General features: G+C 47.1%; 1 protein-coding gene across 1 annotated transcript in view; it reads right to left on the bottom strand.

The window, feature by feature from the left end:
* Window positions 1-22962, bottom strand: part of TLN2 (talin 2) — a 175290-nt gene that overhangs the window by 52250 nt on the left and 100078 nt on the right. The window contains exons 30-39 of the mRNA XM_056120009.1: window positions 20964-21057; window positions 18779-18868; window positions 16675-16797; window positions 15521-15664; window positions 13829-13990; window positions 6191-6331; window positions 5572-5753; window positions 3419-3551; window positions 2795-2896; window positions 1335-1505 (exon numbers count right to left, since the gene is read on the bottom strand). Coding sequence (XP_055975984.1) covers window positions 1335-1505; window positions 2795-2896; window positions 3419-3551; window positions 5572-5753; window positions 6191-6331; window positions 13829-13990; window positions 15521-15664; window positions 16675-16797; window positions 18779-18868; window positions 20964-21057 — 1342 coding nt within the window. The remainder of the gene's footprint in view (window positions 1-1334; window positions 1506-2794; window positions 2897-3418; window positions 3552-5571; window positions 5754-6190; window positions 6332-13828; window positions 13991-15520; window positions 15665-16674; window positions 16798-18778; window positions 18869-20963; window positions 21058-22962) is intronic.

The following is a 22962-nucleotide window of genomic DNA, read 5'->3' as shown; positions in this document are numbered from 1 at the left end:
ATGTCTGGAAATAACCAGTTTTGGTAGATAAGGATGTGGTGAGAAAACTACCCTCATTTATTGAGGGTAGAAGGTGGGAATGTTGTCTGTGGAATGCAATATAAAAATTTCTTGAAAATGTCTTGGCATCTGGCCCCCAAAGAGAAAAACAATAACTTGATAGGATATACACATACCTATGTTCATTATAGCCTTTTTAGGTAATATATTGAAACAACTCAAATGTCCAACTACAGACAAATGACTCAAGAAGTTGTGGTATATTTACACAATAGAATATTATGCAGTTGCATGAAAATATGAAGTCCTGCAATTTGCCCATATGTGGATGGAACTAGAGTGCAGCATGCTGTGTGAAATCAGTCAGAAGGAAAGAGGCAGTTACAGACTAGTCTCTCTCCCATGTGTGATATAAACACACACAGCATAGTAGCAACAAATGGCCAAAGGCAACAGAGCTGGAGGGTTTGCCTACAGACCTGAGTTTACCGGGTTGGGGATTGTGGATGGGAGGAACTGCAGGTGAGGGAAGAGGGCACTCTGGTAGTGGGTGTGGTGCTAGAATGATACATGCATGAAAGTTTCATTAACAGTTTTGTAAACAACAGTACAAAATGTGTAAGGTAAAATGTGTGAGAAAATAAATAAAACACACAAAAAAAAGTTTTAAAAATACGTGTGAAATATAAATTTCATATAGTTGGACACTAAACTTGACAGTCTGTCCTCAGGCGAGCCTGCTAGGAAGGGACCGTTTCAGATGACATGTGAGTTCTGGCCTCCCCTGCAGCTCAGAACCCTGGGATCTCACCGACAACATCAACCCCACAAACATCACCAGAGAGAAAATGCCAGACTGCCTCATCGTGGCCATTTGAAGAGGCTGGGTGACACATTAGAATCAAGAAATGTGAAGTACCCCATTTGCAAATGGTGGAAACTTTCCTGTGATTAAGCTCCTGTATTCAGGGCAATAACACAGAGACCACGTGTAGCCCTGAACCACATCTTGCTCTGGGTCTGGGAGCCAAGACTGGAAACAACTCTCCCTGCAGACCAACAGGGAGATTTTGCAGGGAGGAAGCCATCAGGGAGTGAGGTTTATCCTTGGTATAACCACACTTAGTGTAACTTCTTGAAGGATGGCTGCATGCCCAAGGCCCGGGCCAGGGACCGGATGATTTATGACTCAGCCTTCCTAAGCTCTGCTTCTCACTTTCCTCTTAAAGATTCCAAGACAGCCTATAGAGACTCATTTTCCAGCTCTGTGTGGGGCCAGCGCCCCATACTGACAACCAGAGGCCCTCCAGGAGCTCTCAGTACCCGCACTGTACCTTGGGGTTTCCTCCCCCTTCCTTGGCTGCGTACAACATCTGCAGGGCCGACTCTGCCAGCGTCTTGGTCTGGTCCAACACTGTCATCTGCTGCTGGTGGTCTAAGATCTTGGAGGCCACACCCACAGAGGCTAAAATCAAGGGCTCGAAGTAGCTCACCAGCTGGGTCACCTTGGAAGAGACAAAAGCCACACGAGTATCAGGCATGCGTGTGCATCTCCTCCGGAGCCCCGTTGGGGGAGAGTGGGCTGGCAGGGATTAGGACTCTCAGGAAGAAGCAGAGAAGCCTGCTTCACTTCCACTCTATTCCAGTAGCTCCTTCCACCTGTAGCTGACCACAGTCCATATGATCCCCACTTCTTTCACTCCTCTGAACTTCATGTTTTGGGGTCCACTGTTTGCATAAAATAAAATTTTTCTCCTGTTATTTTGGTGGGGGACTGGTTATATTTAGAAGTGCTCAGGGCTCACTCCTGGCTCTATGCTCAGGGGTCACTTCTGGTGGGGTGCAGGGGACCATAAGGGTGCCTGGCATGGAACTGGGGTTAGTCGGTCACATGCATGGCAAGTGCTTCCCTGCTGTTCCATCTCCCCACATGTCCTATTCTTATAATAAGGAAACTGAACTGTGAAATGAAATTTGCTGCTCTTGAGAAGTCAGAGAGAGAAAACAGAGCCATTTTCTAACTCAAAGACTCTCTTTAGAACCAGCAGGGTACTTAGTAGGCCCTGGAGCTGTTCTGTAATTTTGAAAGTATATTGATTTTCGAGCTTCGATGCCCACAGAGACCATTTTGGTCCCTGAACTCTTTGCTATGCACATGGATGCTGATGGTGCCACTGATAAACGGGAAGTAACTCCAAAGGTTGTTAAAAATCCAATTTCTGGTCTCTTTCTGCTGAGGCACAGGTTCCCTAACAAGCTGTCCTTGAAGGCTTTGCAAAATGAAGCTCCAAGGGGTAAAATGTCCTTTAGTCCTCTTGACACTGGGGGCTGAACTTTCTATGATTAGGCTCCTCCACTGGGGGCTCTGGTTGCCTAGAATAAATCAGGTGAATTTGATGTGAAGCCCAACTCCATGACAATCCATAGAATGGTGTCTCTTTACACATGCCTGAACAAGACAGCCAGCTGAGAGCCAGGACAGCAAAAGTGTCAAGTGGAGATTGCTCCCTCAGCAAAGGTCATGGGTAATGGACAAATGACTTGTGGGCCAAAGAATCTGACCATAGGGCAAAGCATGTCCCTGATGCTTGTGTTTCAAACTTGATCTTGAAGCCATGGTTTTTGGGGAAGATGCCAGAAGGAGCATTGGAATCTAGTGTCTGCAGCTGAAGCCTAGCATCACACAAGGCAGGATTCCTGGCACACCAGGTCTTTGGGAACCACAATAAAATCAATATCCCATCGCAGACCCTTACTGCACACACTCTCAGCAGGACACATGTGTGCACAGTACCTTATGCCCCAGCTGAGCTGCTTCTCCCCGAGCTGCCGTGGCGATGGGGTCAATGAGATGCCCGATTTCCTGCACCACTGAGGTCAGCTGCTCCTGTAGGGCCTGAGGAAGACAGCACTGTCAAGCTCCCCCACAGCTGTCCACACAGCTGCTTTTCCCTCTCAACTGCCCACGAGGCTGCACCCTACAACTTCCCATGAGCTGCACCCCACAGCTGCCCATGAGATGTACCCCACAGTTATCTGTAAAGCTGCTTCTCCCTAACTGTCCATGCAGCTGCATCCCCATGGCTGTTTATGCAGTTGCACCTTATATCAGTCTATGAGATGCACCCACCCCCCCACAGCTGTCCATGCACCCTCACAGCAGTCCGTGCAGCTGTACCCCCTTCCACGATCCTAATCTTCCCCCAGTTTCAACTCTCCACACCAGGAGTGCATGTGTTCTTGCACTAAACCACCATTTTATGTGTAGCATTTGATCACAAGCCCCTAACCCTTCCAGAAACCTCCAAGGTTGGGTCCTGGTGTTATGAAATCCTAACATAAAAATGTTTTTGCCCCAAACCTCTAAAACCTGAGACTCCTCAAGAGGTTTCTGAGCCAGCCACAAAGCTCCACTTACCTCCACTGAGATATCATCCCTCGTGGCCAAGCTCTGGCTGACAGCAGCCAGCGAGGCCTGCTCAATGTCCCTGATGCATCGGTTGATGCCGTCAATGGAGTAGTCGCATTCCCTCTGTCCAGGGGCCTTGTCCCTGGAAGGCACAGGGCAAGTCAGAGGCGGGCTCCATGTGAATCCCACCACTGACTTTACCTACCTCTTAGTCAGCCCTGCCTTATTTAAGAAGTGAATCTCTGGCCCTTTGATTGGCAATGCCTCTCGGTGGCAGAGTATTTGTGATTTTTAAATTAATGTATGTGCTAACCTACTGATTTCTAGTGGAGAGAATAAGTGCTGTCCCATCTTTGTCTGATTCCAGGCAGCTGTAAATGAATCAGCCACTAAAGAGATTGATGCCAACTGCTGGGAGCACAGGACCTATGTTTTAAAGGCATTATCTCCAGCAATATTATTCAAAAGGGCCTGATCTTTTTGCTAAAAGTTAGTGGATTTTCCTTTGTAAGGCATTAAGAAAGTTAACAATGATCCTGATTTTCAAAGAAAACTGAAAAATGAAGCATAATTAAGGAAAAGGATACATTTTGTGTTGTGTTAACTTTTGTCAACTTTAGAAAAGGCCTCTCTGCTTGGGATGTTTTTTTTTTTCCCCAGGTTCCTTCTATTGCCAGGGAGATCAGAGATGCCCAGAGTGGCTATGAGGCCTTAGGTATTTCTTTACACCTTAATATCAAGATAAGGTAACATCAAATCTTGCTTTATTAAAAGCAGTTGTGACTCACAAATGAATCTCAGAGGAGAAAGAGAGCAACACACTGTAGAGAAGCCTCAGGACCCCGCACCAGGAGCCTCATCAGGGGTACTCTGAAGGAGGGCAGGTGAGTCCCTCTGCCTGCCCCAACAAAGCCCTTGCAGCCAAAAATCTCCATAACATCCCATCATGCTCACGGCCGATCACCACAGGTTTGGGATGAACTTCATCCATAAGAATGAATCTGCTGAAAAACTCAAGTACACGGGTTTTGTGACTGAAATCTCCAGGTTCTCACAGAGTCTGGAATGGGTGACCTCCCCCATCTCCCTCTGCCTCCTGGAGCCTGGAGGTCATGCCCACATGACCGTATAATAAGCTCATTAATGGCCATGATCCAGAGACTCACAAATAAATCTCAAAGAGAAAGAGAGCAACACACCACAGAGATGTCTCTGCAGCCCAAAGTCATCACCCAATTTAATATTTAACTCTAGCTTTATCACCCTATTAAAAATTTTAGAATTCGTGGAGTGTGTGTCTGCATTTGTGGCCATGTGACATCTTATACTCTACCCCACTGATGTACCAAGACTAGCCCACCACATTTGATGGGTTGTAACATAGAAGGCAACCTATTTACACACACACACACACACACACACACACACACATATTAGCACACAAGGGATAACCAGTAACAACATGTTAGTAATCTCTCATACAAGGGCTTAATGGCTCCAGATACAAACAAGGGCTTGTATCTCCAGGGTGAGATACACACTCTTCACACACTTTTCTTTAAGGAAACTTTTCTGGATCATCGTTAGTAGATTATTCATAACAAGCAATACAACATAATTTATTCTGTACAAGCTTTGGGGGCAAGTTTGGGTGGTGGCAGGAAAATTCAAATAATGGTGGTGAGATGGTATAATGGTGTCAGGATTGGTATTGGAATATTGAATGTAATAAATTGTTGTGAACAACTTAAAAAAATAAAAATAATTGGTTAATTTTAAAAAAGCAGTTGTGTTGCATACTCTAAAGCTTCTGAGTACAGACAGGAGAGTGCAGTAGTTAGAAGAACTGGGTTAGCAATCAAGAGGTGACCCTGGGGAAGTAACTCACAACTGCTCTGCCTGAGTTTTCTCACTTGTAACATGGAGACCATCACAATACCTACCTCACAGCGTGATTGTCATATTCAGGTAAGACACATGCTCAGTGCTTACATTAGCAATTTGTGTGGTTGTAAGGACCATCAGTGGTCCCAATGAGACAAAGGAAGGGCTGGTGATAGTAATCTGCCATATCAGTGTTGCATAAAAGTTATGCCAGGCACATACTACCTCTTGCCTTGTGCCAATTCTAGCCTTCAGCACTCTATGGAGAAGAAGTTTACCTGATGGATGTGATGAGACTCTTGATAGAGTCAGACACAGTGTGGGAATGTCCTGCCAGCACTGACCAGGTGGGTGGGTCTTTGGGGTTGATGGCTAGGGAGCGAGCTGTGCGGATGAGGTATGAGGAACTCTCCAGCATGGTCTTGGCTGAGATCAGGATTGGTTCTTGTGCCTGGGAGCCCTGAAATGAAGAGCAGGGGCATCAGAACATGACACAGAGACAGAGAGAAGGAACTGGAAGGGCCTAATTTATGCCAAGTTCCTGTCTCTGCCCTTTGGAAGGAAACACAGAGAACCAGGAAGGTTCCCGCTTCATGTTGAAGATGGGGCCTTGGCTCAAGTTCATTCTTCAAATGTAATTTTTGAGTGCGATATCTACAAGAGTACCCAAACCTTTACATGGCTGTTTGTTGTTAACAAATAAAACTAAAGTGTCAGGTCCAAAGAGATGTGCAGATACTGAACTTCATCACCTCTGCCCAGTTACAATCACCCACAAATTGCAGTACCTCACAGAGTGACAGAAAGAGCTTTTCGAGCTTCTCATCATTTGTGCTTGTTCAGGGTCACACAAAACAGTCATGGGTCCCAGGGCTGCCTTCACTGCAAAGATCCTACCTCAGAGCTGATCTGGGCAGGAATGCTGACGAATTCAGGATTGGAGGCAAATGCTGTCAGGTTGTCCACTGCATCAATCAAGGGAGCCGTGGCCAGACGACACTTGTTGCGGTTGTCTTCAGAGAAATCTCCATCCAGGGCCTGAGGGGAGACGGGACAGAGCACTCAGTTCACTGAGGGGCACCAGTGATGTCTGGGCCCCAGAACTCACCTCCCAAACTCACTTCTCTGCCTGAGAAGACAGTAACACCTTGTGAGTATATAAGCAACAAATAAGACCTGGATTCAAGCGATAGCTGCCAGAAGGCAGAGGGTCCCAGGGAATAACAGGAAGCAGAAAAGACAAATAAGTGGTCCCAGAAAAGCAACTCCCATCCTGGATCTCACCCCCATGAGTCCTGTGGCTGCTCCCAGCGGCTCACTCCACCCTACACCCATCACTTCCAGCTTCACTCTGCATAGTCTCGTGCCTTCCACACTGCAAACATCACCTAGCAACGCCATGGTCTCTCCTCCCTACCTGTGTGGCCCCAATGACTGCTGGAAGTGGGACTTGCATCTCTATCATTTTTATTTACTTTTGGACTACAACTGGCGGTGCTCAGGAATTATTCCTGGAGAAGCTTGGGGAACCATATGCAATGTAGGGAGATCAAACCCAGGTTGGCTACATGCAGGGAAGCTCTCTGCCTACTGCACTATTGTTCTAGCCAAACAAACAAACAAACTTTTTAAAAAAGAAGACTTTATTTTTGTTTTGCTAAGGAAGCTGGCTTATTTTTGTTGCTTTTTGGTGATTAGTCAGAGACCAAATCCCATATCTTCATTCCAGTGCTCTGACTCTTCCTTGGCTGGGGCTGAGCAGCAGGAATAGCAGTGGTGGCTGCAGCCAAAGGGGCAGTAGTCACAAGGGCAGATGGATCAACCAACAAGGCCTTGACCTTTTCAGCAAGTAGGGAAGGTGTACTCAGTTTCCACAGAGAAAGCCTCGACCTGCTGTACCCAGGGATGACTGAATGAAGCAACGAGGCAACAGTCTGTCAATCTGTAGACAGACACTAGCAACGTTTTGGACTCCTTCCAGGAAGTGAGAGTGAGTATGCTCTGTGATGTCTAGCATTTCAGAGTTGTGGATGCTGCCACTGTAGAACCTGCTGGATGATCCATCCAAAGGAGAAGGGGGAGATGCTGAGCATTGAGCATGATCGGTAGCAATTCATTCACTGATTTTGGTCAATATTTATTTTTTGGGGGGGGGTCACACCCAGCGATGCACAGGAATTACTCCTGGTTCATGCACTCAGGAATCACTCCTGGCGGTACTCAAGGGGACCATATGGGATGCTGGGAATTGAACCTGGGTCGGCTGCGTGCAAGGCAAACGCCCTACGCGCTGTGCTATTGCTCCAGCCCCTTTGTCAGTATTTCTTATGCTTCATGATTTACTGAGACCAGAGCAAGAACACAATAGCATTTGCTGATCAGTGATGAGGCTCCTCAATGGCCTGGGTGGTGAGAGTCTGGGAAGGTGCTCTGTGCTCTGTGTCAGGCTCCCTCACAAAGAACAAGTGTCTCCAAGCCAGGGCTCTGAGAGAGCAAGACTTTTAGAAGGAATGACAATGCTGGTGGCCAGCAGAGAGCTGTATCTGGGAAGGTATATTTGCAGGTGTATCTGTATCTAGGTATATTTGCAGAAGAATGTGGATCGCCCTGTTCAATGGCAAAGCTTCTTTTTAAAAAACTATTTTTTTGAGGTCCCAGGATTGTTTATCACAATTCTTATGCATACATCATTCCAACAGTAGAAGTCTTCTCAGCCAACCACTGTGAGCCCGCTAAAAGAACTTCTTAAATCAATGAGTGAAGAAGTGGCAAGAGGCAGAAGCATACCAAACCCAGTAGGTCTGCATACAGGTATGGCCCTGTCTTCTCAGTGAGGGAAGAGAGGGCAGGCATGGTGGGTTTAAAGACTGTTTCTGGAAAACAGTCATATTCCATCCTGCCTGGCAGACGGGGGAAGTGACTCCACATTCATAGTACTAAGGTAAAGGTAAAGGTAAAGGCCCTCCCGTTGATCGTCGATTTGCTCGAGTGGGCCCAGTAACGTCTCCATTGGAGACTTTGTTGTTACTGTGTCTGGCATATCGAATACTCTCGGTAGCTTGCCGGGCTCTCCGAGAGGGGCGGAGGAATCGAACTCGGGTCGCCATGTTGGCTGCTTGTAAGGCGAACGCCCTACCGCTATGCTATTCATAGTACTAATATTTTTAATACTTGTGCAAATGCAGCTATTTTGTCTTTGCTCACTCAGTGCATTGCTTCCATCAGATCCAGCCTTGCCCACATCACTGGGAATCTTCCGCCAACCTGTCTGTGTCTGCCACCCTTCCAGGTGAGAACACCATGGGCTAACTGCCCATCTCACATCCATGCCTCAGCACTGACTGATGCGTGTGTACTCAGCTAATGCTGGTGTGGCACCTGTCAACTGTTCTTGGGTTGGTCGTGATGATGGTGGTGGATGGACTCTACTCTTTAATCTTGAATGGGAACATCATCTATTGCCGGAGGCAGTGTGGGGCACCAATAAGAGGCAAGGCATGTGCCAGGGTGTTCTTCACAGCAAAATCAAGCAGCGTGCAGCAGGAGTGGGTGTCACATCAAGGAACTTGGGCCATGGCGCCTCTGTGACTGCCTGCACCACTTCCAATGGACTGATCTATTCTGAACTCATGGAGAGATGCTGCTACCTGCCCCATTCTGCTCCTTCCTTCCCTTTCCATCAATCCACAGTTTTCCCTTCCCATTTTCTACCTTTCACAACCCTCTTGAGCTATTAGAATGCCATGCATCTGACCAAGTCAACAATCCTTGGTGGAGCCAAACTTTATAGAAAGATAAGAAGCCATGCTAAGGCCGAAGGAACACTTTTTGATTGTGACTATTCATAAACAACACCCCTTGGACAAAAAAAGGGAAAAAAATTTTTTTTTTGAACACAGGCTCTAAAATCAGATCAGGCTGCCCACCCTTTGTCCATTTACGTCTTTTACCTTGGAGCCTGTGGGATAAGATGTCAAATTACACCAGCCCTCAGGCGAGGTGGGGTATGCAGGGGTTGTGCAAATGCACTTGTGCTTTTTTGAGACAGTGGAGCATGGTCTTTCCTCTAGCAGTAGAACTGAAGCTGCATGAGAAAGGTCAGTTCTTTTTGGCATCTTGCAAAGGAAAAGCTATTGTTTCCCATAAAAGCTGTTTGGTAGGAATAAGGATACTTTGCACATACACTGGGTCATTTCTGAATGCTTCCTCCACTTGGGGGCCCCTGTGTCACTCAAGAATCCTGACCCCACTTAGCTGTCTCAAGGAACATTGTTGTGATCCTCAAACAGGCCAGTTTGCCACCAGATCCTTCCCCTGAGACCCCCCAGCCCCAGTTACTTTCCTGTTTTCTCCAGGCAAGTAGGCTGGCTTTGTGGAGAGCAAGGGCAAAGAGACACATGGGTGTGAATCATTAGAGAGAATGGACAGCAGTTGTGGGAGTCCTGGACTTGTCCAGCAACAACGTGGGCCATCTTGAATCACTGAGAACCTCCAGTGGCATCTACTTCCAGCGCCTTACCATTGTCTCCCGGGGGACACAGTGCTGCTTGTCATTGGGCTCCCTGGAGCCTGATAACTCTGCTGTCCTCTCCAGGCCTGGCTGTGTCCTGCACAGTCAACCACCCACTGGGTCTTGCTCAGGGCAGACTATGGCCACTTCCCTTCCCTGCAGCACTGCAGCCTTTACTGTGATTCCCCCCACATGGATACCATGCCCTAGCCCCCAGCATGTGCAATAAATGAGGAATACTCTCCTCTTGAAAACTGATGTTCCATCCCAGAACATATCCCAAAACACAAGAAAATTCATTCAAAAGGATATATGCACACCTATGCTCATTGCTTGCATAATATAATAGCAAAGATATGGAAATAACCCAAATTCCCAATAATAATAGAATACTATGCAACTCTAAGAGGAACAAAATATGCAATTTTCCACGACATAAATCAGAGGTTATCATGCAGAGTGAAGTCAGCCAGAAATAAAGGGATAGACACAGAATATGGTATTGAGAGAAAGATACACAGCAAGGTAGGAACAAAGGACCAAAGGCAACACAATGAGAGAACTGATCCACAAACTGAGTCATGGGAGAGAGGGGGGGTTGAAATAGAGGAACTTTGAGGTCTTTGGGGGAGGGAAGTGGGTATACTGGTGAGAGGTATGGTGTTGGAATTATGTACACAGGGAACCATCATCAACAATATTGAACATCATAGAACTTAAAGCAATAAAAAAATCTCTCTCTTTTTTTTTTAAGCTTTCAGGTTTAAGTCTCGGCCATACAATGACCAAGCACCCATCCCTTCACCAGTGCATATTTTCCACCACCAAGAACCCCAATATACCCCCCATCCCACCTCTCCCGATGCCTGTGAGGCAGAAGATTTCCACTTAACTCTCTCTCTCTCTACTTTGATTACACTCATTATTTTGATAAAAGATGCACCATTAATTATTTGGAATTTCCCCCCAACAATCAGACCTGCTGAAAAGGTATTGTGAAATAATTTGTTTTCTATTGCTGGTTATGAAGACCATATGATGCCACTATCGTGGCCGCACAATTTTGGTAAAGGTAAAGGTAAAGGCCCGCCTGTTGATCGTCGATTTGCTCGAGTGGGCCCAGTAACGTCTCCATTGGAGACTTTGTTGTTACTGTGTTTGGCATATCGAATACTCTCGGTAGCTTGCCGGGTTCTCCGAGAGGGGCGGAGGAATCGAACTCGGGTCGGCCATGTTGGCCGCTTGTAAGGCGAACGCCCTACCCGCTGTGCTATTGCTCCAGCCCCAATTTCTGATATTTTATTAATTAAGTCAGGAGGTATTTCTTCCAAAAGCCACATAGTTTGTGTGCCTGTGGGGCCATGGCCATGCCGGAGAGCTGCTCATGGACGACAACTCTTGGCCTCTGCAGGGCAGGAAGTATGTGCTGGTTCTGCCCCCCATCCTATGAGGCTGCAGTTGCCCTGTCACTGCTGGCTCATGCCTGGCTGCCCGATAAGCTCTGAGGCAGTGGCCACCATGCTGTCAGGGTGGGGCGGGGGGACAAAGGCAGAAGAGACAGACACCCTTTAGCCTCCCGGGGAGGCACGGTGCTGTAGTTCAATGCATAGTCCATTCATATTTTTGCCAAAAGCTGCTGGGCTCTGTATTAGGTCTGTGTGCTTCTGGGGCCATGGCTGTGCCAGAAAGCCGCTTGTTGGGGGCAACTCTCTGCCTCAGTGGGGCGAGAAGGTTCCCAATAAAAATCTTTTACATGAATTTCAGAACTTAGAAGCTCACTGCAGAGAAGCTATGAACTTTGCAATAAACCACTTTCGCTGGGCCACTCCAGACAGGAGCAGGTGCTGTCCCTCTGCCTGCCTCCTAGGAATCCGGTGGCCGCCGTCTTCTAGAAGTCAATGAAAGGCCCAGATACATGGCATCAGTGGAGGCAAATGCCAGGCCTCATGGGACAGGGGAGGAGCCAGCTCTTTTCCTTCCCACCGCCCCGATGGGACTCTGAGATGACGCCCACAAACTGTCACCAGCTTCTTAAACCCCTACTTGGCCATGATCCAGAGACACATACATGAATCTCAGAACCAAGCAGCTCACTGCAGAGATCTCTCCAGACCCTAGTTATTAAAGTTTTAGAATCCCTACAGTGTGCGGATACTCTTGCAGTTGCATGACATTATATTCTACTCATAACAAGCAATACAAAACAAATTTTCTATCATTGCCTTTTTGGCAGGTTTGAGTGATGGTGGGACTGGTGTCAAAATATAGAATGTAACCAAAGTAGAGAGAGAGAGAGTATGGGGGAAATTGTCTGCCACACAGGCAGGGATAGGGATGGAATGGGGGGGGGGGAATACTGGGAGTTTTGGTGGTGGAAAATATGCAGCGGTGAAGGAGTGGGTGTTTGATGATTGTATGACCAAAACTCAAACATGAAAGCTTTGTAATTGTATCTCACGGTGAATCAATAAAAAGTGGGGAAAAATATTAAAAAATAAAAAAAAACTCTGCTCAGATGGAGAAGGGAACACCAAGTAAAGGGTGTTTGGAGAACCCGCTCAGGATGGGAGATGTGTGCTGAAAGTAGACTATAGAATGAACATGATGGCCACTCAATATCTCCTTTGCAAACCACAACACCCAAAAGGAGAGAGAATGAAAGGGAATGCACTGCCACAGAGGTGGGGTAGGATGGGAGGGGATGGGGGTTGGTGGGAGGGATACTGGGATTAGTGGTGGTGGAGAATGGGCACTGGTGGAGGGATGGGTACTCAATCATTGTGTGACTGGAACGCAAGCATGAAAGTTTATAACTCTGTAACTGTACCCCACGGTGACTAACAAATTTTTTTCAAAAAGATCTCTGATAAATAGAAAATAAAATAAAATGAAAAATCTTTTTAAAAAAGAGACGATAGGGGTTAAAGAAGCTCTCCTGTGTGCTCTGAGCACCTCAAAACAAAAGCACTGGCTGGTAAGAGGATCATGAGGATGTGGTATAAACAATGTAATACTACATAACTGTAGGGAATGATGAAATAATGCAATTCACCACAACATGGATGGAACTAGAAGCCATCACGTTAAATTATGTTAGCCACGTGACGTGAGCCAGAAGAATAAGGTTAAACACAGGCTTATATCACTCATATCTTATATTTAGAATAACTGGATGAAGAAATACAATGTTTTAAAGGAAGGATGCCCAAATCAACCTCGGCCCCAGAGTACAGGGAAGATAAGGAAAGAAAATGTGAAGGGGAGGAAGGTAAACAGATGTGAGGCACTGGGGGCCAAATTGGGGAAGTCAAGTACAAAGGTGGTTAAGGAATGACAAACCAAATATCCAAAACACAGAGTCAGCAACACTGAAATCAAGAGATCCAAACTTTAACATCCAACCTTAGTGGTTGTCAAGAGGGTATACGCTGGAAGGGGTGGGAACCTGAGAACACTGGTGGAAAGAAGTTGACACAGGTGGTGGAATCAGTGCTGCAATATTGTCTGTCTAAAACTCAACTCTGCATAACTTTATATGGTGCTTTAATCAAAAAAATGTTAAAAAAAGAAAAACAACCAAACAACAAAACTACTGATGCTCCATTCTAACCTTCCAAACAGCTGCAAATGGAAGACCATAAGAAAGATGAAAAAACTTTTTGGTTTTCAGGTGAAAATCAGTTTCCCTCTTTTCTCCCTCCACCTTCTTTTGCTTTGCCACATCCACAATGGTGAAGCTATCCAGGATGAACTTACTGGGGCACACTTGAAGGAAACATAGGGTTTATGCTCCCCAGTGCAGAGCCAAGAGATGTCCCACACAGACATCCCCTTCCTACTAGATCACTGTCCCAAAACTTATCATGGGCAGAATTGGGAACCCCACCTGGAAAAGCAGGAAAGACCAGGACTGGGTGATGAGGTCTCTTTCCCAAGGGACCCTGCCTGACCGCAGACCCCAACGCCAACCTGGAAGGTAGGCTCCAGCAGCTCAGTCTGGAGCAAACGCCCATGTTTGCACTCACCTTGATGGTCTTTACCAGATTGGCAGTGCTGTTGGCCACTTCCTTGGCAGACTGGACGAAGTGCCTCTTGGCCACTGGGTTGGCTGTCTTGGAGGAGGCAATGCGGCAGGCATTGCACAAGGCCGAGGTGTGCTTGGCCACAATGGTAGCAGCGGACAGCACCTGGAAAGTAGGCAGCTGGATGCAGGTGTCCATTATTCTCTCGACCCCTCTTCACTCAAATCTCCCAGAGTCAGAATGACAAGAATTTGTGTGTCTAGGGCAGGCTCCCCTCATTGCCCCAAACCCATGCTAGGAGAGGAGGGAGCAGGAGATGAGAAGCCAGAGATAATTAAAGAAGAGAGACAGGAAAGGAACATCTGGATGGTAAGGGAGAGGCAGCCATGAACCTGGCATCCTATTGGGAGAGACTCAGTGCAGGCCCTAGCAACATTGCTGGACAGAATTTCAGTGTGCCCAGTGGAACCTGAAGTGTACCAGAGCACTTTAAATACAGGGAACGGTTAGAAATTACTTCAATAATTGACTTAAGTCTCTATACCCACTGCCTCTCTGTACCACGTGACCCAGTGGGAACCATCTCTGAGACGGTGTGATCACATCTCCTTATTCCAGGCACTGAAGCCCAGCATGGACTCCACATTCCCATCCCAGTGCAGCTTGGAGCAACATTTCATGGACTGTGTGTCTGGAGTGTCACAGGTTTGGCCTCCTGTCCAGTTCTAAGTGTCTCTGAGGCTCCCTCCTGAGTGCTGGGTTCCAGCTCTGAGCTGCCTCCTCTGCAAACTGGGCCAGCCAGACCCTCCCTCCAAGCATACCTCATGCCTCACTCTGTTCTCCTGCACTGTGCTCAGCTGTGCTGATGCTGTCTCGCCAGCCTGCTAAGAGTCAGGGCATTGAGGATAGCATCTTACTCCTGATGTTTACTCTTTATTAACCTTTAGTGCTGGGCATAGCAGAGCGCTGCATACATCTCCCAAAACTGAACAGATGGAGCAAAACTCTTGATAAGCATCACCGTGATAACCAAGATCTGGAAAGAACCTGAGTGTCCCAACACAGGTGATGGATCAAGAAACTGGTACACACACACACACACGCAGTGGAATATGACTTGGGTATAAGTAAAGATGGAATCACACCATTTGCTACTATTTGGAAATATCTGGAGAGTACGCCGTTAAGCGAAGTTAGTCAGGAAAGGGACAGTCACAGAAAGATCTCGGTCTTTATATATGGGATATAAAGCAGCACAGAAAGGAAACAACAAATGGTCAAAGACACCAGAACCTGAGATCTGGTCTACAGAACTAAGCTGGCCAAGGGTGGGATGGCAATGGAGTAGTGGGACCCTGGGATAATGGTGGAGGGAGGGTGGGGAGGCTTGAGTAGTCTGGAGTTGGAATACTATATGTATAATACCCAATCATGAACAGAATTATCAATCATGGTGGTTCAAATTGAAAGGGAAAAGCATAAGCTAAACTCTCTCCCAACCATTGTTGACTTTCCTCCTTTCAGCACCTAGTTTCATAGCCTTTCCGAATTCCCATATTTGCTGTCTCCTGAGCCCAGTCAGCATCTGTAGAGTTTCTCTGAGCTGGCTTTGCAGGCTCTGAGAACAGTATTTGGATCGTCTCTCTGGCTCTCCCACTGACAGTCTAGGACAGTCACTTCTTCACCCACACTCACCTGGGAGGGGCTGCTGCCTGGGTCCACCAGGCTCTGGCATGCCATCTGGATAGCCTGGTTGGCCCTGGCAAACTGTATGGGGTCCACAAGGCCCTGGTGGCCCGCCTGGCTGTTTGGATCTGAGATGCCAACCAGGTAGGCAGCCTGAAAAAGAGACAGAATCCACAGTCCATGGTCCAGGCTCTGAAACAGCTTGGGTAAGGAGCTATGTCATGCTCAGCAATGCTTCCTAACATACAGCTCAGGATAATCTCATGTTTCTTGCTAGCAGAGCTATAGGTATGAATGGGCTGAGGCCAACACTGGGCAGGCACCTACTGGCATGAGTCTGTTGCAGGATTCTAGGAACAAAGCCCGCTTGTTCCTAAGAAAACCTTAGGAAGCTCTTTTGGAGGTTATAAACAGGGTGGGCACACCCTGTTTGCTCTGGCCACTTTCTGGCACCCACAAAGACCGCTAGTCTCAACAGGAAGCTGCCTCTTTAGCAGGCATGGGTCAGAGAAGGATTAATGTGTGTGCAGACTGATAACATTATGGTAACGTTATGGTGCTGTTTCCCAAGCTGGCAATAATGCATCCTTATTGTTCATGACAATATCTCCAGCGATAAGGAAAAGTAATGGGCTTCATGGCACAGGGCAATGTGTAATGATTCCTTTAAGAGAACAAGTAGATGTGAAGAATCTCTCTTTCAAAACCTGAATGTACTGTGCACTGGAATGTACTATGAATGTACTATGCCAAGCACAGCTAAGCTACAGCCAATCACTTCACTCTGTGAGTGAAGCTATAGCCAAGTATGACTCTGCATGTGAACTGACTCTTCTCTCATGGCTTGGGGTCTCTGACTGTGAAGCTCAGCGTGGATGTAGTCCTGTATGCCCATTTCTCCCCCGCACGGCTCCCCTGGAAACAGGCTGAGTCCAGAAGGGCTGCCTTGAGCTGAGCGCAGTGTCTCAGGGCTCAAGGCTCTGCTCCCAGGAAGGCTGCACAGCCAGGATCACCCTCCCCTCTTGATCTCTGCATAGCTGCAGGAATTGCACCTGAGCTCCCTATCAGGGCACTTCAGTGTCCCCCTGTGTGCCCTCGAACACCCAGGACTCAGGCCAAGGACTCAGGCGGAGTTTCACCTTTCCTGGCCTGGGCTGCCTTACCTGAGCCGCGGCCTCCGTCAGCCCGCAAAGTGCTTTGGACGCTGCCCCAACACATTCTCCGAAAGCAGGGAGGTCCCCAGTCTTGGCATTCTGTGAGATTCCTGCCATGGACTCGCCCAGGACCTGCAAAACAAAGGGTATGCGATGTCCCTGACCACATTCTGTACCCTGGGACTGAGAGTATCACTTTCCCACACCCTTCGTCCCCCTCCCCCACCCATCAGTATCCCTCTATTTGGGTCACTTGATTGATAACATCACCTTGTTTTGCATTAAGAAAAGCTTCAAGGGGTGGAAGCCATCAGTACAGTGGATAGGGCACTTGTCTTGCACACAGCTGACCAAGGTTCACTCCTGCACCCCGTATGCTCCCCCTAGCCCTAGTCTCTCTGAGCTCAAAGCCAGGAGTAAGCCCTGAGCACCACCGGATGTAGCCCAAAATCTCACCCCAATTAAAAGTGTAGGAGTGGCAGAAAGTTCCCTCCAGTTGTTACTAAGGTGCAACAAGTGCTTAGGTGGCCCTGGTAGGGATACCCAGGCCACTCTGGAAACAGTGTCCTAAGTTGCAGACTATCTGTGTCCAAAAGAGAGCAATCAAGCAGCCCCACCAAGCTGTGGTAAGCTCACATGCAGAGAGCAGGGGACACCCACTCCTCACACTATTCATCTGCTGTGGACAGACATTTCACATGTCTTTGTGGAGAAATGTTTGGACAAGAACCTGGACTGCATGCGACCTTCCAAAGGTGTGTTCTCCTATTTCCCTTCCCTGCTATTTTTCTTCATTTAGGGGATGTGGGGAGCATCTGGAAGGAAACTCAATGCTCAGCCAAGCCCCAAAGATCCATACCCCTGGGCAGAGTTATGGCTCCTGCTTGCATCAGGGCTCTGCCTATGGGTCTCCTTGGGTCAGAAGGGCAGATCCCCTTCGAAGGTCACAGGAAGTAGGCTGCCAGTGCCCAGGTTGCCCCACTGGAGAGACTATGGCATTGCCGAGTTGAGAACCCAACACAGATCATATTTGTCAATCATGCAGCTTAGATGGGGAAGCGAAGTACCTTCCAGGCAATTGCTGAGAGGGATGAAAATAACCCAGTTTTCACAGGACTCGCCAAGTGAAGAAGTAAAGTTTTTTTTTTAAATGTATAATACTTCCCCTCTCACTTAACTCTGCTGTCCCTCTTCCAGAAGGAATAGTCCCTCAGGCTCACTGAAAGCGACAGACATGCAATCTCGTCTTCACCCACCCACAAGGACATACAGAAGACTGCATGGGAAAATCTAGTATTGCTCTTTCCCATGCTGCTTCAGTGTTTCCCCAGAGCAAACACACACACCTATGCCACCTCCATTCCTGAGAGGAGCCAGATTGTGGCCATCCAACTTCCATCCTTTAGGGATGCTCAGGGCTTACTCCTGACTGTGTGTTCTGGGGCTACTCTGCAGTGCTCTGGGGACCTTATGGGGTACCAGGATTGAACCTGGGTAGACAGTATGCAAGGCAAGTTCTATACCCCCTGTACTATTACTCCAGCATTACAGCCTTTAAACAAATAAATAAGTATGTGTGTGTGGCGGGGGGGAGGGGGGGAGGAGGTATCACTCCACTTTTTAGACTCTTCCTCTCCCAAGCTGCCCTGTCCATCAAACTAAACACGAGGAAAGAAGAGCATAAGGTTAAGATATTTTTTAGGGGAGACAAAGATCATTGCATTATCTTAGACTTTCACACTCTCCCACCACCAAAACCCCATTCATATTCACTCCACTAGAGAGTGAATATGGGTGATGGCAGAAAGACCACCGATGGTGTTCTGGGAGCCACAGTGATGAGGGGCTTAGCACAGCAGTTCATCCCAGGTGAAGGGGGAGTCTGGTTTAATTCACAGTGAGACCCAGTGGCAGAAAAGTCATTCTCCATGTATGGCTCCTGGACTTCAGAGTTGGGCCTGGGAACTTGCCAGAAATGCAGGACCTGAACTGCAGCTGTGACGTCCTGGAACAGAAACTCAGTGGTGGACCCAGGTGTGGCGAATGCAACCTGTCTGTTCTGTGGCCCTATTCTGGAGCAATGCTGATTCTCTCTGGGGCCCAGGGAGTGTACCTTAGAGTTCTCCATCACACTCTCGATGCAGTCGAAGTAGGAGAGATCACTCACAGGTTCATTTGGATTGTCCAACATCCCCTTGACGGTCTACAGAAAGAGAGTGCCATTCAAAAAGCAGCCAGGGAATCCCTCTACCTTCTCAACCTCTGAGTATAAATTCTGAGAGGGGGGCACTGAGACCACACTCAGAATCTTGGGGTTCCTGAGAGCAACCTGACCCCGATTGGGAGCTATGAGGGTCTTCTGTATGCTTTGCCAGAAAGGACAAACTTTTTTTTCTTTTCTTTTGATTTTTAAATTTTGAAGGTGAAGAAAGGTTTCCACAACAGGGCAGAGATTTTTTTCTTGAAGAAATATGGAACATGAATGCAATACAACACATCCCAGGCAAATGAATAAAATTTATCTGATGGAGTACTCAAGGGAATTAAAATTTCAAGGATCCATTTCTTCATTTCTTCATGATGAGAAGAAACTTTAGTTTTCAATTATGGGGTCTTTTAAGGATGAGGTCTCCCCTCCTCTCCCACTCCACACAACTCTCTGCTGGGACAGTTGACTTGTATTTCATATAAAAATACTGAGAGGATGAAGCTACAGTACAGCGGCTAAGGCATGGGCCTTGCATGTGGCTGACCCAAGTTGATCACTGGCATCCCATATGGTCCCCCGAGTACCACTAGGAGTAATTCCTGAGTGCAGAGCCAGGAGTAACCCCTGAGCACTTCTGAGTGTGACCCAAAAAGCCAAACAAAAAAATACGGAGAATGTTGGGATGGGACCAAGGCTCAGCTGTGGTGCACAGTCCTTGCATGGGTGAGGCCCTGGGTTCCAGTCCTGACCCTATAGATGTTGTTCTTATTTAGGTCACCACCAAGAACTGGGTTGTCTCTATCTCAGGTTGTAATGACCAGGATGCAGCATCTGCCTCTCTGCACTGAGCAAAACAGACATCGGGGCCTTGACTTTGGGGCACAGCCAGCAAAAGAGAGAAGGGCACAGGGTTAGACATAATTATGCTGGCAACATTACGAAATTTCTGCAGGAAAACAGGTTGCATAGGGGAAGACTTTTTTCCCTGAAGACCCTCACGCACACCCTGGAGAATTGCCATTGCTTTAGTGACAGTAGCGATATAACTCTGCCAGGAAGAGTCTCATTAAGGGAAGGAGTGTTTGCACTTGGGTCAACAAAGCTTATTTAAACCAACAGCCCATGTGACACTTCTGTTTGCAAATGCAGAGGGGAATAGGACAAGGATTTTCCCACTGTGTCACATATTTGCCACGATGGAGGAACATTTCAGTTTCCTAGTAACAAGCGTACCACCACAGCTTCACATGGAAGTGGCTGCCTACTCAGACTGGGTCTCCCCCACTCCCCACCAAGGCTGCAGTGGATTTTGCCAGCAGACCAATTATTCAGAAAATCAAAGGACTGGTTACAACTATCCTAGAGCTTCCAAGATGCCCAGCTGTCTGTGTTGGGAGAGTCTCCACTGGTCAGTTCTACTTTACATGTGAGCAGGCACATGTGCTCATCATGACCCACATACAGCTGACGGGCATTCATATGGATAAATTTTCAGTTTCCACTCCATCCTAAATGACACTGTTTGTAAGTGCAGACGGGAATAGGACAAGGATTTGCCCACTGTGCCACACATTGGTCACTATGGAGGAACATTTCAGTTCTGACTTACAGTCAGAAATGCCTAGAGCTGTCTTCTGGGCTCAAAGGAGTTCAAGGTTACCCTAATCATTGAGCAATAGCACATTTTTCTTCTGAGTTGCCTTTTAGACACCCCTACAGGTACATGAGTGGGGGAATTATTTTACTCAAAAAGCAGCTCAACTTCACACAACTGCCCACAAGTTCTCTACAACATCTGAGGTGAGGACTGTATATTTTCAGCATATACCCCACATCTAGCTCCTTCCTGCCTGAAATGAAGGAAATGAATTATCTTAACAAAACATCCCTTATCCCAGTGCACAAAGGCAAGTAGGGCTGACTATATCCCCAAACTGGTATTTCTTCAGTTGTCCCCATTTGGGAGGGAACTCTGGCTCTCAGCATCTCCTTGCTGCAGTTGCAAGCGAGGACAGAGAAAGGAACCCAGCCCAAAGTCCAAGGCAGCTGGACACACACTCCAGTCCTCAGCCACATTTCTTAGACCTACCTCAAGCTCCCGCAAGGCGTTGTCACACTCCTTCTGGCCAGGGGCTTGCTGGGTGCACAGAGTAATAAGTTGGTTGATGCTCTCGGTCACAGCTCTGTGTAGGAAACAGAAAGGGGGGTTGGGTTTCCTTCGTAAAGATCAACAGTAATTTATCCAACAACATTCTGCTGAAGTAGAAATGCAACTGCATTGTTACAAAGACCTGGGCCCCAGTGAGAGTTCTTTGAAAAGAAACAACTGTAGAATGCCAAACCAAAGCATAGCCACAGAAGATAGAAGGAGTCTACACACTGCCCTGGAGTTTTGGTTTTTTTTTTGCTGTGTGTTTGTTTGTGAGGTCACATCTGACAATTCACAGGCTGGCTATGACTCAGGGATCTTTCCTGGTGATGTTTGAAGAACCATATGAAGTGTCAGGGATCAAACTGGGGCCCACCATCTGCAAGGCAAGTGCCCTACGCACTGTACTATCTCTCTGGCCCTTATTATATGTATTTTAACATGCCATTGATTATTATTAAGCTGTGCCTATGATCTTAAGCTCTTTTCTTTCCACCAAATCCTGTAATTCATTATTTTCCAGAAATATCCCAAAATGATTCCCCCTATTTTTTCTTTTTGGGGCCACGCCTGTAGGCTTTCAGAGTTTACTCCTGGCTTTGTGCTCAGGGATCATTCCTGGTGGGCTCAGGGGTCCATATGCATTGCTGGGGCTCAAGACGAGGTCAGCTGTGTACAATGCAAGTACCTTACCTGCTGTACTATCTTTCTGGCCCCAAGCATGGTCAATTCTGAGTTAATTTTTTAAATGAAGTGTGAAAACTAGATCAAGGCTCTTTTGTAGGGAGACATGGAAGTCCAGTCATTCTAGCTCCTAGTTATAAGGAGTTTCTTTCCCTGCTAACCTGCTTTTGCAACTCTATTAAAAGTCAACTGTCCAATATAGAAGGACTGCACTCATTTGTGGAGTACAGAATAACATAACATGAGGCTGACACCCAAGAACAGTAGATAGAAGGGCCAGGAGGATTGCCCCATAGCTGAAAGCCTGCCTTATTAGTGGAGGGGAGAAGGCAGAGGGAATAGAGAAGGGATCACTAAGAAAATGATAGCTTGAGGAACCGGTCGGGATGGGAGATGTGTGCTGAAAGTAGATAAAGGACCAAACATGATAACCTCTCAGTGTCTGTATGGCAAACCATAATGTCCAAAAGTAGAGAGAGTCTGTGGAATATTGTCTGCCATGCAGGCAGGGGGAGGGTTAGCAAAGGGGGGGTATACCGGGGATATTGGTGGTGGGAAATGTGCGCTGGCGGAGGGATGGGTGTTTGATCATTGTGTGATTGTAACCCAAACATGAAAGCTTGTAACTATCTCATGGTGCTTCAATAACATTTAAAAAAAAAAGGAAAAAAAGTCAACTGTCCATATGTGTGTGGGTTACCTTCTGGAGTCAAATCCCACTGATCTGTGTCTAAGCCTTTGCCAATATCTCACTGATTTTTATTGCCATCGCTGTAAACCAGAGATTCCCAAACTTTGGAACCCCTGTCTTCTTTTCAGAAAAAACAAACAAACAAACAAACAAACAAACATCCAAACCTAAAAAAAAACAACAAAAAATCACTCTGTAATCTCTCTTCTTTAGCAAACAGAGAGTGCCCCTTATTGTGAGACCACCACCAATGTCCCATTATTCCACTGCCCTCACCTAGGAGCAGCATCGCCCACTCTGGGGAATTTGCTTTAAACTAAGCCTCAATTCTAAAAACTCTTGCAATTTCTAAGTGAGAAAATAGAAGAGAAATATCTCTAGGGAATGTTATAAGGAAGAAATAGGACTTAGAGCCAGGCCTGTGTGATTAATTTAAGAGCCAGTTACACTCCTGTTGTTCTGTGGGGTCATGTCTGGCTAAGCCTTGTTTCTGGAAATCTCCATTGAGATTCTAACCATTCTGCTCATGGGTTGTTTGCAACAAACTAGATCAGAGGAAGGCAC

Source organism: Sorex fumeus, unplaced genomic scaffold (assembly GCF_029834395.1).
Source record: "Sorex fumeus unplaced genomic scaffold, SorFum_2.1 ptg000042l, whole genome shotgun sequence".
Lineage (NCBI taxonomy): Eukaryota > Metazoa > Chordata > Mammalia > Eulipotyphla > Soricidae > Sorex > Sorex fumeus.
This window is presented reverse-complemented; position numbering and strand designations above follow the sequence as displayed.